At 39.1% G+C, this 18236-nt stretch overlaps 1 protein-coding gene across 1 annotated transcript in view; it reads right to left on the reverse strand.

Annotated features, from left to right (window-relative positions):
• Positions 1-18236, reverse strand: part of SCIN (scinderin) — a 75682-nt gene that overhangs the window by 8855 nt on the left and 48591 nt on the right. The window contains exons 6-13 of the mRNA XM_054496802.2: positions 16660-16792; positions 15936-16024; positions 14987-15202; positions 12583-12704; positions 8558-8648; positions 4247-4417; positions 435-612; positions 43-164 (exon numbers count right to left, since the gene is read on the reverse strand). Of these exons, the coding sequence (XP_054352777.1) occupies positions 43-164; positions 435-612; positions 4247-4417; positions 8558-8648; positions 12583-12704; positions 14987-15202; positions 15936-16024; positions 16660-16792 (1122 nt within the window). The remainder of the gene's footprint in view (positions 1-42; positions 165-434; positions 613-4246; positions 4418-8557; positions 8649-12582; positions 12705-14986; positions 15203-15935; positions 16025-16659; positions 16793-18236) is intronic.

Here is an 18236-nt window from a genome sequence, read left to right on the forward strand (position 1 = left end):
CACCGCACCCAGCCCTATCCCACTGTTTTTAAAGACACTTACAACAAATCTTCCAGTTTTGTTAGAGCAGCCATAAAGCCGAGGTGGATGGTCTTCAGCCTGGGTTTCCAGTAGTGGTGAGGTCTGGTAGTCTTTTTTCCCTCCAAGGGAATTCCAGAACTCCTCTGTGGAAAACACACTCAGTTATCCAGTGCATTTTCAGGGACATATGCTTGCTGTTGCTTTACATGAACAAATATTATCTCATCTTGATTTCAATGTTGAGAAATTACTTAAAGAAATCAGGTACCATCACCCACCCACCTCTGCAACTAATGGAGAGATTGTCAACCCTTATAAGCCATTAGAAAGTGACTTTTTGGTGAAAAAAAGATGATTAGCAATCATATCAGTATAAATTCTAGTTAGTGCCCTTGGCCCCACAGCACACACACCTGGCTCCTTGCCTTCTTGGATCCTTAAGGTTTTGCACTTGAGGACACTTGCTACATACTCTGCTCCTTTCTCCTCCTCCTGGCTAGCACCTTTTCCTACCCAGATGTAGCCACTATTTTGTGGCAGTTTCAGGACAAAAACATCGTTAGAATTCAGTGAATTTGCATCAACATCAACCTGGAATATGAAGAAAAATAAAACAATGATTCAAATTCATTGCTGCTCCCTCAATAAACATGTCCCAGAAGCTGTGACTGTGGTGAACCATACATAGCCTTCTGCCCTATCCCAGGAAATTAATTCAGGGCAGCTCTGGGACACCACTATGGTGTTTTAAACCCTAGAGTAGGAGCACTTTGGTCTGTGTCACTTGTGAATTTGTGACTCTGTGTCTGTCTCTGTGAGAAACTGTCTGACCATATGACTGTGCTACTATGTCACTGGTATGACTTTCTGCATAATTGTCAAACAAGTGTGACGTGTGATTCCAGAAAGAGGAAGAAGAACCAGTAAGCAAGACTGAGGGGGAGCAGCTGAGACGGAGGAGGAAAACAAGAGTGTAAAGTGATCTTGAGGCCAAGTGAGGAAAATGCTTCAAGAAGGCAGGGGTGATTTGCTGTGCCAAATGGTGCTGCTTGGCCAACCACACTGAACTGCCAGGATGAAGGCATCCATGATGTGGAGAGTTGAATTTCGCCAGGTTTGTCAGGAGCCTGTCGAAGGAGAGAACACTAGAGGTGGAAGGAACGGCTGTTGGAAGTTTTAAAGGAATGTCCAGGAATTGGGAACATTCAGGAAAATGGTTAAAGTCCTCTCTCAGCAGGAATGAGGCACAGACCAAGCTCAAAGGAATCTATCAGATGTGATGATGGAGAATTACAGGAACCAAGTCTGGCTTCCAGGGCTTCCAATTTCTAATATAAACAGCTCATTATGGGTACAGAGGAAAGAGCCAGGATGATGGCTAGAAGGTGACAAGAGACCTGTGCCCAGACTGGTGTGAGATCAGGAAATGAGATCTAAAACAGAACCTTTATAAAGCCTTAGCCTGCCGGGAGATGAAGACAGGAAGACCTGTAAAATGATCTTGACTGGTGCATTTCAGAGAGGTTGGGAATGTGAAAGCTGGTTTGAGAGGCTGCAAGGAAATAAAGAGATGCACACAAAGCAGCTGATGAGGTCTCACAAAGGAATGTCCACTGGGGAAGAGATCAGAATGTAACAATGGTGCATTTTGGTTGACTTTCCCATCTGAAATCAACTGAGAATGCCCATAGATAATGAATGCTTAAATGTCATTTTGATAGTTTTTAAATGTCAAAAAAAAATAGTCATAATTAAACACAGAAGAATCCGTGCACAGAAGGTTCTGGATGAGATCAATACATATGCTGGCATTTAAACCATATGACTGAATGAGACCACGGTGAAGGGGCCAAGGCCGAGGCTTGGAGCGCTCAAGAACTTAGAGGTCAAACAGAAGAGGAAAACGCAGCAAACTGACCCAAGAGGAGTGGCCGATAGGTTAGGAAGAAACCGTGGTAAGTGTGGGGATACATTCACCTAGTGAAAAAAGAAGTGTTCAATAAAACTGGAAAGGCCGAGTGGCAAATGCAAGTGGGAGGTTGAGAAAAATGAGATCAGAAAAGTGACCTTTGTTTGTGGCATGCGGCAGGTCATTGGCAAACTAGATAAAAACCATGTTCAGTGGACTAGTGGGATGGACACCTGATTGAGGTGGCTTTAGAGAGAACTGGCTTTAAAAAGTAGAGATGATGAGTGAGTGAAAACACTCAAGACAAACCTTTCAATGATATGTGCTCTTAAGAAGGACAGCGAAATGATGCAGTAGCTGGATAAGGTCATGGTCAAAGTCAAGACACAGTTTTTAAAGAAATGACAGGAGGTTTTTGTTACAGCCATCTTTGTAGTTCAAAGTGAATGATTCCAGATGGAAAAATAAATTGATGATACAGAATGAAAGGAGATTACTGCCTGCAATCATGATGAAATAGAAGTGGAATAAATGCACGGGAAAGACAGAAATCCAGGAGATCCCTTAGGAAAGCAAAAGAGGGAAGGATCCGAACAGAAGTTGGTGGCCAGATGGGCAGGGGAGGACTTGGGCCTTAGATAGGAGTGATAGTCTATGTAATAAACACTTAATAAATTATTTATTGATATATCACTGTATACAAATATATTACTCATTGCTAATTTATGGATAATAGTATATATATAATATATATAGTATATAATATTCACTTATGAGACACTTCATCACATGGAAATTCCTAATATAAAATATTTACTAATTTAAAAATATAAATAAAAATTTGATATTTACTTCATAAAAGAGGAAGGAAAGAGAATATATACACAGATGCAGACAAATTGATAGAGTTGCAGGGGAGTAGATAAGGTGATTTATGCCTGATTTATCTTCTCTGTGAACTCTGAACCAAAGTTATCAGTAGAGAGAAGGAGGTGCTGGGGATCTGGGGAGAAAGGAGGACATGAAGCGTGGGGTGTGAAGGAGGCAGCGGGTTCATGGATTCAGCTACAGGCCTGGAGAATTGCCAGAATGTGCATTCTGGAGTAAAGGAGCCAAAGGACAGGAGAGAGTTGTCAGAGATTAGATGACTGAAACAGATTTCTGAGGAGCTATAGTTACTGCAAATGGCAAAATTTAGTATAGGACCATGTGAGTGTGAGATGAAATGCGGTCAAGGAAAAGACTGCTGGAAGAGAGAAGCTGGAGAGATGGAAATAGTGAGATAATGAGATAATGGCTGAAGTCATTAAAGAAGAGGAGGACTGGCAGTTCAGTCTATGAAAGCACAAGAGGTCTAGAGGAGGGAAAGTCTGATATAAAGGAGAGAGGCAAGATAAAATCAAAGAGGTAAGGGTGAGCAGGGAGTGAACTTGTCCAGCCCCATCCCTGAGGCCATGGTGAGTGGGCCTTGGGAAAACACAAGTTCCACTTGAGAGGGCTGCCGGGGAATCTGTCCTCAGAGGACAGTCATAGAGAAATCAGGTGCAGGGAGAGGGAGGCTTAGAGAAGAAGTTGCAGGTGGAGGGATGAGATGACCAACCCAAGTTTAAGGGGTCTGCCGATTGACTTGTATGGAGGGCAAGTTTGGGGGAGAGCTCCAGGCTTGATATGCAGAGCATGCCAGGCAGTGTAAGGGTGATGTGGAAGACCTGGATTTCAATGGTGACTAGGGTGACAGGATTGTTCTAATGTGAAAGCACTTAGCCATTTAAAAACCTGGGCAGGCTGGCCTTGTCTATACCTGGAGGTCTTCTTATCTTGTGGCACCATGGCATGGGGTTTGATCCCAGCTGCTGTCAGAAACAGCTCATGGGGCCAGTTCAGTTATGGTTCTGGTCCAGTGTGGCGGGACATGCCTCCCATATTTGTTACGCTTGTGCAAACGAGGGCCTTCCCTCTCAAATGTCTCCAGTGTGGTCAGTCACCTGACCATCACCCGTGATCCATCCACCTCAGGCCTTTCAAGATGGAGCTTAAGCAGCCTCATGCTTTTGACAGCTAATTTGTGATAGTATTCTTAAAAATTTATTTGTTTGGGTTCAATGTAATTGAAAAATGTGAAAGTCCTGGTATCTGGAGTTTTACTTTTTACTCAAATCTCCTGCTTTAAGTGTTTTTAAAATTTTGAACAGTGGATTAATTATAGAAATGAAGGGAGTTTATTTGCCAAGTTTTAAAAGTCTCATATTTGCTGATGGCTCATGTCCATTGGGAAGCCCATAACTAGGGCATGTTTTACGGAATGCATGACATTACCTCCACAATTCTGGTGATAGATGCCAGGTTTCTCCGGACTTGAAAGAGGCGTGTAGGGGGAGCAGGTGCCTGACCTCCTTTCTTTGATGTTCCATTCTTGTAAATAATGAGCGGTTTGTCTTTGAACAAACTCAGCAGGTGAACAGGCTCTTTGCCTTGGGAGACTCGGATCTGATGGGGGAGAGGGGGAATAAAAGAAATGTAATTAGGAGTGCTGTGAAAGAAGGTTTTAGTTCCAAATGTGTTCTTATGTTGTCTTTTTGAAAATAAAACAAAAAATAAAAAGTCAAGAGCAGGAGGAATGATGATTAACAGAACATATAGGTTAATGATAATCAATTTTCCCTGTTGACTTAAGAATCTTTTGTTATCGCAGGCACGGTGTCCGTGAGTAGTTTCTTGTCAGGGGAAACATAACCATGCTCCAATACTTTCTGTTTTTGAAAAGTATGAAGATGTAGTCTGTTCATCTACATCTCCGAAAGAGAAAAGGTAACACCAAGGTGCTGGTATCTGCGACCTTATGTGAAAATCACTCTTCTTTCAAGGGCACCAGTAACACTTACAGATATTTACAGAAGTACTAGAATCTCATGTGTTTTGGATCTGGTTCAGAAGGTTAAGAGATATGCATTCAAATGCTTCACAACATAAGATGACCCCAAATCATACTCATTATTTCTATATCTCTGTATTTGTAAAATAAAAAAAATTACACACACACACACACACAAAGATTTCTATGCAAGCATTAAAAATGGGCAAAAATAAACAGAATATGTTTTCCACTTTTTAACTTACCTATAGAAATGTAATACTAGATATGCTCAATATAAGAAACTTTAAAAAATACAGTATAAAGACATTTCAGGATGAGAAAATTGAAAAAAAAGGGAAATTATTTGCTGGATTTTATTTATTAGCCCCAAATATTGGATTAGAATTTCCTATTTCTCACACAAACTATTGATGCATTTACATAAAGAGTCCAAATTTCATGTCAGTCTCCCATTGTTTTCATTTGTTCTGCCCTATGCTAAAATTGAACTGTCTCACTTCCCCTGATTTGTCTTTTCTAGAAGCCAGGTGAACGGGAATGCTGATGCATGTACTCATTACATGCATATACATACATGCATATAGGGAGGCCAAAAGGCATTGAAAATAACTGACTTCATAAGTATATTTCAATTAGTAGGAATTCAAATAAGTGAGAAGCAAATTATGGAAATGTTTTGTCAGTTATAGTCTCACAAATACCTAAAACTGTTAGCTTAGCATTTCATATAACATGGAGAAAACTTTAATTGCCAACATGAGAGAAAGAGAAACACTGATTAAGGCCCATCCCTTACTGTCAAAGGAGAATAAGAAAGAAAAAAGGCTGATTAAAAGATGTTCAATATGGTTAATATAGTCTACAAAGGAGCGTTGAAAACCGCAATACTTTAGTTTTTTCATGCATTATTGTAAGCTACTGCCATCTAGCGATTAAACTAAAAATTACCATTTTGTTGTCAATTTAGGATTCAACTGGCTGACAACTCACGGTAATTCATTAATCGAGTGCATCAAATATAGTACTATGAAATATGAAATATGTAAGACAATGCATATCTTCAAAGTTTTTTAATAGTTTGGTAAGTAATACCTTAAAGATCAACTAAATTCCATAGAATTGAGTGCATTTAAAGAATTCAGTCATTTCATTAATTTATTAATTAAAAGTAGCAAGTTAACTTATTTTTAAAAAGTTAATATGTGCCTTTAAATTTAGATTTAACTTGTTTTATGTATCTACTAACTTGTATCAAGATGGAAAGGAAACCAGCGGGAAGACCAACTTCAGCCTTCACATCTTACACTTTATGTTCTGAAGTGTCTAACTTGCCTCTCTCAATTATTACATTAAAATAAGCAATTACACACTTACAAAGATTTGAAAACAAGACAGAAAAACCCTTTTGTACCATATAGAGTCTTAGCTCCCTCGACACCAGGAATGAGGAAGTTAAACAGGCACAACCATGTAAAGGGAGTGTTTAATGCTGCTGTATCAGAAACTGTATCACTTGGCATTGGCCAAGTTAGCACCTGCTTTCAGTTTGAACTCTAATCTGTAAGATGCTTTTCCCACCAGATGGGAGCAGATGGCTTCTCAAAAACTGGCCAAAGACAACAGGCAGGCGGAAAACAGGCAGCAGTGTGCGCAGCTCCAGCTAGGAAGACACAGGGAATGAGAGAGAGGGAGAGAGAAAGCTCCAGCTAGCTGTAGGAAAAAGGAACAAGCAAGTACCCTCTCACAGAATGAACAAGAAAGCAGACAGACACACTGGGGCACACTAGAGGAAAACAGGGTCTCCTTGAAGTCTGTGTGTCAGTTATACAGTAAGGGAATCTAAAAAACAAAGACCCAAAAACTTTTTCATGCTAACTAATAAGGGTCCTGAAACAAGTAGCAGATACTCCACCATAAATATAAAAGGAGGAGCAGTTGAACTTAGGAGAGTACAGAAGGTTGAACCAGGCTAGAAACAGCAGTCTCTTAGACACAGTGAGGAGATCTAGAACTAGACATTGATGTTGTCTGACATTGTATAACATTTAAAGTTTTATAATAAATAAAGCAGCATATTATCTCTTCCTGCCCCTTTTTCTCTATCTTAATCTCTGTCTCTAGAGACAGATAAGATAGATAAGTTAGATAGATAGATACACTAAAAAGTTGACTCATTTATAATTACATGAAATTTTCATTTTGAATTTTGATTCAGTCATTCTCGACAAGTAATTTTTTATTTCAGAAATACCCAAGTAAAAAAATACATCTCTCCTCCCTCTCACGCTGTCCTCTCCCTTGCCCTTCCTCGTCTCTCCTCCCTCTTTTCTCATTTCTTCCTCCATGATTTCCCTCTCTTCTCTTCCCTCTCCTCCCCTCGTATCCCTTTGCTTTCCCCTTTCTCCCTATCTTTTCTCTTTGTCCCTCCCATTTCTGTTCGTCCTTTCTCCCTGTCCACCACTTCCTCCCTCACTTTTGGGTGTTGGACTTTGTTTCAGTAAAGATTCTGGTACCTAAAAGGGAAATATAAGGACCCATGCTATTTTATCAAGATTTATTTCTGTTTACTTGTGCAAAACATAACTTACGCATGTTTAGGATTTGCGAGTGTAAGAAAATGCATTTTTTTAACCTATTAATTAGAATTGTTCATCTGTGCTTGTTCTGTACTGTTGTATTTATTTCCCATTGTTGCTGTAACAAATACTATGATTTAGTGGCTTAAAACAACACAAACTTATCATCTTACAGTTTTGGAGGTCAGAAGTCTGAAATGAGTTATGGGGCTAATTTAGTAACTGGGCTAAAATCTGGAATAACAATTTAGTCACGGGGCTAAAATCAAGCTATTGCAGGGCTATACCTTTCCAGAGGCTCTAGGAATCAATCTATTCCTTGCTTTTTCTGGCTTCTAGAGGTTGTCCATATTTCTTTGCTGGGGACTCTCTTCCACCTTCTTTTTTTTAATTTTTATTTTTTAATTGATTAATAATAATTGTAGATATTCATGGGGCACATACAATGTATAGTGATCAAATTAGGGTAACTAGCATAACATCATCTCAAATATTTATCATTTCTTTGTGTTGGGAATGTTCAATATCCTTGTTCTAGCAATTTGCAACTATATAATATGTAATTGTTCCCTCTATCCTCAAAGCTAGCGATCGCTGGTTGAGTCTTTCCCATGCTGCACCCCTCTGACTCTGTCTGGCTTTCTGTTTTACTTATAAGGACCCTGGTGATTACACTAGGCCCACCCAGTAATCCCAGATAATCTCCCTAGTTTAAGATCTGCTGATGAACAACCATAACTCCATCTCCAACCTTAATTCTCCTTTACTTTGTAATATATCACACTCACAGGTCCTGAGGATTAGGACATGAACACCTTGGGGGCATTATTCTGCCTACCGTATCTGTTGAACAACAGCTGGAAACAGTAATACAGGTAAAACCGTCTTAATGTCAAGCAACTATCATTGGCATAGGGTGTGATTCTAATGGGAAGATTCTTTTGGAATCTTACACGTGTTGATAGTTTTTGTTTTTGTTTTTGTTTGCTACCTCCTTTCCAGAATCTGAGAGAACTAATTTGAAATGAGAGTAGGAATATTTGAATTTCAAAATGAAAAACAGTTCATATCAAGAAAATGTCAAATTTCTATCCCAACTTGGGAGGGAGCTATAGCTATCCATTGAGCTAGCAAGACTTTAACTTGTGTGAGTTTTGGGGGTAAAAATATCCCAACCTGCACAGCCCGTCCTCCGAGGGACCGATCCAACTGAACAGTCAGGAAGGCAGATGTTGTCAGCTCATCTCGTGTGGCATTTGCTCCTTGCCTAGAGGAATGAAAGTGAAACGAATTAGCTTGCCTTTAAGTTTTAAGATCGTCGCATGTAGGCATTGCAAGCAGAGACAAGTTATTATGAAAGATCAAGAAGAAGCGAACTGTTTTAACATGATATGAGCTGTTAAGCTATGTTTTTGTCAAGGTATCTAACATTTAATTGTCCTATGTGTTGTCTAGAACTGTATATGGTAGGCATTTTTATCTCCACTTTAAAGAAATTGAGCTTTTGCTCCTTACATAATTTAGCTAAGTAATCGGGTTCACCTGATTTTAAGTTGGAGCTGCCTGTTTTTTAGAAAACACCTCTACAGTGAAAAATAATCCATCTGAGATGAAAATACGAGCCGAACTTATTAGGTTGAATGTTAGGGGCATTTTGTCTTTCTTGCCTTTTTATTTTTTTTACTTTTTTTGAGACGGAGTCTCGCACTGTCACCCGGGCTGGAGTGCAATGGTGCAGTCTTGGCTCACTGCAACCTCCACCTCCCGGCTTCAAGCGATTCTCCTGCCTCAGCCTCCTGAGTAGCTGGGATTACAGGCGCCTGCCACCACACCCGGCTAATTTTTTGTATTTTTAGTAGAGATGGGGGTGTCACTATGTTCGCCAGGCTGGTCTCAAACTCCTGACCTCATGATCTGCCCACCTCGGCCTCCCAAAGTGCTAGGATTACAGGCATGAGCCACTGCGCCCAGCCAGCATTTTGTCTTTCTATGAATATTTGGTGAGCATGAACCAAATGTCTGTAACCCAGAAAAATCAAGAAAATAATAATGAGAAGTAGACAATGGAGAGGCCCCATTTTGTCATCTTAGCAATTCCATAAGGAATTATTTATTATTATTATTATTATTATTATTAGAGACAGAGCCTCACTCATCACCCAGGCTGGAGGGCAGTGGCGTGAACTTGGCTCACTGCAACCTCCACCTCCCAGGTTCAAGCAATTCTCCTGCCTCAGCCTCCTCAGTAGCTGGGATTACAGGTGCTAATTTTTGTATTTTTAGTAGAGACGGGGTTTCACCATGTTGGTCAGGCTGGTTTCAAACTCCTGACCTCAGGTGATCCACCCGCCTCGGCCTCCCAAAGTGCTAGGATTAAAGGGGTGAGGCACTGCGCCCTGCCCACCATAAGGAATTATTAATAAGGCTGTACAAGAGGCTAAACTTCCAGCACTCAGATAAGGGTCAATCAACATGTCCAGTTCATTCGTAGCCTCTCTTTCTAGGGTAGCTTGTGGCTGTTAACTCTGTGTCACCTTAACCTGTAAAGCAACTTGTGGGAGATCTGCTGTTTGATGAGCTTGTACTTCAATGTCACTTTTTCTAGGAGCCTGTCTTAGTTCATTTTCTGTTGCTTATAACAGAATACCTGAAACAGGGTAATTTATAAGGAAAAGGAACTTATTTTTACAGTTATGGAGGGTGAGAAGTCCAAAGTCAAGAGATCACATCTGGTGAGGGTTTTCTTGCTGGAGAAGACTCTGCAGACTCCTGAGGTAGTGCAGGTCATCACACAGTGAGGGAGTTGAGTATGCCAGCTCAGGCTTCTTTCTCTTCTTATAAAGCCACTGGCCCCATTCTCATGATAACCCATTCATCCATTAATGATCTCATCCATTCATGAGAGCTATCACCTCTTAAAGGCCCCGTCTCCCAATACTTCCACACTGAAAATTAAGTTTCAACATGAGTTCTAGAGGGTACAAATATTTAACCAATAGCATAGGGGTATGGTGGAGGGTCTGTATATAATTACCCAAAGATCACTCAATTTGATCTTACATAAAATCCTTTATATTGCACTAAAAACACCTGTTAATCATCTGTTTCTCATTACGTATAGGCTCCTGAAGGCACAGGTTATAGTTTTCTTTCCACCACTGTATCTCCAGAAATTAGTACAATGCTTGGCACATAAAGTGCTCAATAAACACTTCCAAATGATACAAGAAATAGTTACTATTTAAAACTTAAATTTAGCATTTAAAATTTGTAACCTGATTTACTCTATTTTAGTATGTCCACATAGGCATTTATATGGGTTGCAAATTGTTAATTCCTCAAAACACTCTTTTGCATTACTTGCTTAGTCTTTTTTCGTTTAATATAAGTACCACAATCAATTATGTTTTTCATATTCAAAAGAGAATTAAGAGGAAGACCATGAAATAAAATGCAAAAGAAAAGTTAACTGGGAATAATTAATTTATCCCTATAAATGGCATGATTTTGTTGCACAAACACTTTTCTGAATTAAAATTTTAGAAAAGGAAATTGCAAAATAAGGACATAACTACCTGGTATAGATATACTCAGGCCTTAAAGAGACCAATAGATTAAGATTTAAAATGTTGCTTTACCAGTTACAATAGCTGTGACTTTGAGTTAAATTACTTAACCTGTCTAACCTCCCCTGCTCCACTCTTTTTGGAAAGAAATAAAAAATACAAGGAAACATCTGGCACTTTGCCAGTGCAAACATGCTGCTCACAGAATGGTTGCTATTAAGACGACATGTTAATTGCAGAGCTAAATAGCTAAATGCATTCATCTAGGACAGCATATGGATTGACTGTGGCGTCAGAGATGATCCTGGGTGCGGTGGTTCACATGGATGTGGTGGTATAGATTAGAATCTCAGGATTCCCCCCAGCTGAGATTTTGATTTATTCGGTGTGGGTGACAGCATTTGGATTTATGAGAAATTGTCCAGGTTATTCCAATATGCAGTCAGTGTTCTAAACCACTGCCTGAAGCAGTGCCTGTCAATCATTAAAGTGCATATGAATTACTTGAGGTTCTTGCTAAAATGCAGGTTCTGCCTTTGTGCGTCAAACGTGGTGCCTGAGAGTCTACATATCTAAGAAGCTCCCAGGTGATATTGATGCCTCTGAGTTCCCAGACCACTCTTTTGGTGTCATCCCATCTCCTGAACTTGACTGGGCTCAAGGCACTGGGCAGTGTAGATGACCAGACTATGGGTATGCGTGTGACCCTGTCTCTGTGTGTGAGGTTCACCAAAAAGAAATGTCACCATATCAGCAGAGGACTGAATGCATCTATATTCTATACACCTATTATAGGTTGTTATCATTATGTAGGCAAAGGTAGGCATCTGCCCTGCCTTTGTACCTTACGCCCACATTTCTCTGCTTGAAGATCTTTTTTAAGAATTATTTTCTTTTTTCCAGCCGTCTTAGCAATATTCTATTTTTACCTGATTTCACTTAATAAAAAGTTAGAGAATTTCACATTATATAATTTGTTGCAGAATCCCTATCACTTGACATATCCTGGCATGGTGTATGCACATAAATTACTTGGTTGGACATTTGATCATTTCCTCCTTGAGTAGGGCATTGGTAAATTTAGACTTCAATTAACTCAAATCATCATGCAAAACCATGTAAGATGAAAACACAGTTGCATATTTTTTCCATTATTGTTGTGAATTTAATGGAAACAAGAATAAGAATTGCATCAAGTTGAGGTATCAGTGGAATCACAAATTGTATCTCCTACAGGTTTTGCCATATTGCAACTTTGCAGCTCCAATTAGGATGGACCTCTGTGAATTTTAACCATAAGAAGCCATGGTACCTGACACTTGCTGTTGCAGTGTTAACCTGCATACAAGATGAGATATTCAACTACATATCCACTAGGAGAACATCACTGGTTTAGGATATCAAAACTTTTTTCCTAGACTAGATAGCATGCTCTTTATGTGACTCCTGCTGCCTGTGGATGGCAGCTGCAAAACATAGTCAAAATCATGCAAAAAGAAAATACTATATGCATGCTATACAAATCTCACTGGGGTGATTATAGGATTATTCTACCCCATAATGCATAGAATTTAATACTTTGGAGCAAAATCTGGCTCCTGTGGAACCCGAGATCTTTGCATGATATAAACTCACCACGTGTAAATAATCTGTCCTCTGGGATAGGTATAGAGTATGATGTAGCAGTCACCACCATAGAATTCACCATATGAGTTTTGGTCGACTTGGATCCTACCATTGTTTTCTACACGCCAAATCTGGAAGGAATGGAATATATACAACAAATTACAATTTTCTTGATCTAATAATATTTCTCATAAGCTTTAAATAATTTTTGGTTCAAATCTATTATTAAACAACTTTTAAATTATTTTTTAACTAGTTTACAAATCAAGCAAAGGAAAGAAATTGTTATCAATTTGCCAATTTATTGACATTTTAACTACTTTTATGTGTCTTTTGCTTCCTCTACAGTGTTAAGCTCAGTTCCGAGCCTGTTGATTAATAAATACCTATTGTTTCATCTACTAGTGGAAATAACATGACACTCCAGTGGAATAAAAAACTGCAAGATTCAGCTCAGAAATATATATCACTTTATAGTAATTTTTTTTCTTCAATTATGAAATAACATATATATATATATTTTTTTCCCTGTGCTTTAAGATAGAGACTATTATTTTCCCAGGCAAGACTTGATAGACTGTGACCAAATACTAAAAATGCTACAACACACTGTCCCTCCACGATTTATGTTGAAATCCTAACTTCTAGTGTGATGGTATTAGGAGGTGGGACCTTTGGGAGGTAATTAGGTCATGAGGCTGGAGCCTTCATAAATGAAATTAGTGCCCTTATAATCAGAAAGCTCTCTAGCTCCTTTTCCACCATGTGAGGATGTAGCAAAAAGTCTATGAACCTCGAAGTGGATCCTCCACCAAACACTGAACCCATCAAAACCTTGAGCTTAGACTCCCCAGCCTCCAGAATGGTGAGAAATAAATGTTTCTGCTTAAACCCCCAATCTATGGTATTTTTGTTATAGTAGCCTGAACAGACTAAGACCATGCCAATATGACTCTGGTTTTAAAGGGTGCCATCCAGGAATAAGACTGAAATGTGATGATGGGATAAAAGCAGGCAGAACCACTTTCATTCTACCTCCTCGTCTTCAGTACAGATTAAAGACCCTCCAAGTTGGAGAGATGAGAATTGTAGATGAAACAGGAGAGTAACAAATGAAGGAGAGGCTGCCAGGCACTGTGTGTGTACATGCAAGCACACACACACACACACACACACATGCACACTTGCCTAAGTTCTTGGTTGGGAAGGGCAGACTCTTTGCTTTGAAATCTGAAGATAAGCAAGTGGAAAGGAACAGTGCAGTGCTTCTAGAGAGAGGCCACCCCATACTATCCTAGTGAGCAGAAGCCTTAGATCCTAGAGAGAGTACAAGATCCTAGAGAGAGCCCCCAGATTTCAGCAGCCGTAGGATGGCACAGGAGAAGGCTGCAGCCAGGACACAGCTGGTGCTGGGGACCAAGTTTGCCAGGAGGGCTGAGCTCCAGCAGGAATGTCTGAGCAGGAGACAGATGCAGACCCAGAAGTCGATACCCCTCTGACAACAGCCATGAGGGATATTTGTGACCTTCTCCCTTGGCACTTCCCACTCTCCAACACCCATGCCGCTTAGATTCACGCTTCATGTCTTTGAAAAGAGGAAAAATTATTTCACTAATTTCTTGACCGTATACTTTGGTCCAAGAATTGTGGTAAGCCCTAGGAATATAGAGATGAAATATTTCATTCCTGTCCTCAAGGAATTGATGAGAGGTCTAGGAGAAATCTGGCAGTAAATGAACAATTCTGTGGTAGGTATATGATAAATTCTGTGAAAAATATTGCTAGAGGTTGAGCACAGAGAAAGGCCACTTCAGCGCTGAGGGAAGCCTTCTCAGAAAAGGTATGGCTTGTGATTTAACTGAGTTGCCAAGGAGGCGTAGGAACATTAGCTAGATGGCAGAGGGGAAATCAGTCCTCAAGGCAGTGGAAGGGTGAAGCCAAGAGGACGGAAAGGGTCAAGGGTCCAGCTGAAGATGGAGCTTCTCAGGAAGGCTGTGGAGAGCCATTAAACATGTATAAATATATTTAGATATACATTTATAAGTATATATGTATATATACACACAGATATATATGTATATATACACATTTATATATATGTGTGTGTGTGTGTGTGTGTGTATACACACATTTCTCACTCTGTCACCCAGGCTGGAGTGCAGTGGTGTGATCTTGGCTCACTGCAGCCTCCACCTCCCAGGCTCAAGCGATTCTCGTGCCTCAGCCTACCAAGTAGCTAGGACTACGGGCGAGCTCCACCATGCCTGGCTAATTTTTGTATTTTTAGTAGAGGTGGGGTTTCACCATGTTGGCCAGGCTGATCTCGAACTCCCGTCCTCAAGTGATCTCCCCCGCCCTCCCCCAACATACACTGGCATTAATGGGCTTGACAAAAACAAAAACAGGTAAATACCTCCACTTTGCCAGAACCATCATCCACCATATAGTGCTGGGCTGCCATCTGCGGAGAACTGTGTAATTTTGAGGCATCAAAGGGAATTTGTTTTATTTGAGCCACTTTCTCTGTGACATAAACTTTCCCGAAGCCATCACTCTGATCTTTATCTCTCCAGTCCTTAAAGAACTGTTTGAAGATTGGTGTTTCACCTCCTTCTGGAAGAACTTGAATCTGAAATTTAAAATAATAATAATAATAAACAGGAAAGTAAGAAATTAAGGGAAAATATGAATCTGGCAGTGGAGACAGAACTAAGGAAATGGAAAATTATCCTGGTTTAGCTATCAAGCTCATATAATCCAAAATTGCTTTTTCTCACAACTAAAGTAATTGCCGCTGAATTTGAATATTTGAGAGAAGAATCCAGTTCTTTAATATGTTACCCCTGCAGTAAAATAAGTTTGTCTTTCTACATAAGGTTCACAAGAGCTCTGTGACCTGGAAGAAATTATCTCATTGTGTTCCTTGTGCAGGGACATAACAATGAGGAGAGTAGATGAGGCTGAGATATTCAGAAAGGAAAGGAGTAATTAGCCAGGGTCTAAATTGATTTTGATGAAGACAAATATCATCTGGGTTTCAGGCCAAGTCTGCACAACTTGCTCTAAGGAATAATAACTCATAAGTGCCCTTAGCTAAATCTACTGTGGTTTACTATCTTGAATTAAAGGCTGTGGAGGAAGTGAATGGGCAGCTCTATGGAAAGTCTGATGTGCAGTTTCTAAAAAATTCTAACCCCCACACAGATAAAGAAGAGGGACATCAGATTGTAGCAGACAGGCAGGTGGAGAATCACTTCACATACAGACGTTACTTTGACCCAAACTTTTTCATGAGTTTCGTGGAGATGTCATGAGCTCCCATGTTTTCTATTTTTTTCTAGCCAGTTCATTTTCACACATACTTGGGTATTCTTGGAATAATTCATTTGCTGTAGAAATTCTTCAGCTGTCTTCATTGCAGCCTTCCTCTCTTGGGGATTAGCATCTTTACCTAAAATACAAGATAAATTAAAGAGAAAGAACTTCAGAGAAGGAAGACATTCTATGATTAAGAAATACTTGTGTACCATAATAAACATAATTATAACTGAAGTTAAATACAGCAGTGAAAGAATAGCAAAGTTGGCCGGGCGTGGTGGCTTACACCTGTAATCCCAGCACTTTGGGAGGCCAAGGCGGGTGGATCACGAGGTCAGGAGATCGAGACCATCCTGGCTAACATGGTGAAAGCCCGTCTCCACAAAAAATACAAAAAAATTAGCCGGGCGTGGTGGCGGGCTGCACTCCAGGCTGGGCGACAGAAAAAATAAAAATAAAAAATAAAAAGAATAGCAAAAATTTCCTGGTATAGTAAGTATATTTAACAATACAGGAAAAAACGTTATTTGTAAAACAATTCTTTTTATATTGCCCAAATGCTTTTTTTTTTTTTTTTTTTAACTCCATAATCCTTGGTATATGATGTTGGTAGGAGGAAAATGGCTGCATTTTATGTGAGACATTTATAGATCAGGTCTTAATTAAAAGGTGGGCTTTTTTAAAAAAATCAAAAAATATATTTTATTTACCCTTATAGAGGAAATATCTATAAATCTGAAATACAGCATCGTCAATGGAATTTTTTACCTTTCCATACAAAAATTTGTTTTGCAGCCCCGTGGTCCAAAATAAAGCATTCTTCAGACAGCAGCATTGCCATTGAGAAGGGGTTTTCTTCTGCCACCACAGTCACTCTCATGGAGCCACTCGCATCTGAAACCTAATATAAAAACCATGACCTCCATGTTTTCATTTGGGGACGGTAAGGATGTTCTATAATTAGATTATGGTAATGGTTGTACAACTCAGTAAATGTCATGAAATAAAAAGCATTGAATTGTACACTTTAAATGCAAGAATTTTATGTTGTATAAATTATATCTCAATAAAACTCTTTCAAAGGAAATGAAAAGAATCCGCAAGACTAATTATATTGCAATTTTTTTTGAAAGTCCTTTGGGGTAAAGGAACTACAAATAAAAAGTTAAGTTTTGACACTGTGCCTAAAACATCAGAAAAGAATAGTGATAATAATAATGGCTGAGGTCTATTCAGATGCTCTTATGTACTAAACATCATGTAATTAACTTTACCTCATTATTTCTTGTACATTTTGGAGCAATCTTTTCAAGTAGGTAATGATCTTAAAATCATTACATACACACAAGAAGATGAAGTTAAACATTCACTCATTCAACATTTACTATCTACCATATACCAGTCACTTTGTTAAGGAGAGTATTGATATAGTTTATGCATAAAGATTTTTTCAACATAGGTCCTGCAATTTAAGTAAACTTTGTATAAATTATCAAAGTAAATTTCTTCTGTCACATTTAGAAATGACTACAGACTATTATAACACATTTTTAAGTGGTCTTACAAAATTGAAAATGATATTCACGTGCAGGTTAGGATTTACTGGTTTTCAATGGCCAGCTTGTATGCTACAGTTTAGTTACCTATTATACAGATTCCAGGGCCCTCCCTAGATCAGTGGAGTTTTGCAGGACGAGGGTGGAGTCTGAATTCTGTAGTTTTAGAAAATGCCCCAGGTGATTTTGCTTGCCAGCCTTGTTAAGAAACCCGAATTATTTTTCAAAGGAACTTTATACTTTATATCCATGTAATACAGCATAGCTCCACTAGAGGAAGCTATGACTCAGGATGAATATTTTCCCATCTAAAAATACTTCTTTAGTTCATAATGCTGTCCAAGAGGGAGAACAGTTTTGGTTGATGATGTGAAAAAAAAGATATCTGTCAGGCTGTTGAAAATGAGTTTTAGAAATAGTAATTTTTAAAAGCAGTCACAAAATATTTAGGTAACACTTTCTGTATGGCTCATATTAAAATTACCAGTATTTAGCAGAAATGGTAACCATGTTTCCTTTTGCATCTAGGAAGAAAAAAAATCCACTTATTCATTATGAAAAGAAAGTTACGCTAAACAAGTTATTAGTTTGGTCTTCACGTAAAATTACAGAGTTTCGGAGCCAAAAATCCCTTAAAGAGCAGCAAATATAGTTTCTTTCTGTTACAGACGAGAAAAGTACTAAATTCTGCATGGAGATTTATGATCTGCTCCAAATCACACGCTTAGAAAGTTGCAAGGGGAGGGAACACTGGAAGAATACCACTGTAGCGATCTCCTTAACTGGAGT

Source organism: Pongo pygmaeus, chromosome 6 (genome assembly GCF_028885625.2).
Source record: "Pongo pygmaeus isolate AG05252 chromosome 6, NHGRI_mPonPyg2-v2.0_pri, whole genome shotgun sequence".
NCBI classification, from domain to species: Eukaryota; Metazoa; Chordata; class Mammalia; order Primates; family Hominidae; genus Pongo; species Pongo pygmaeus.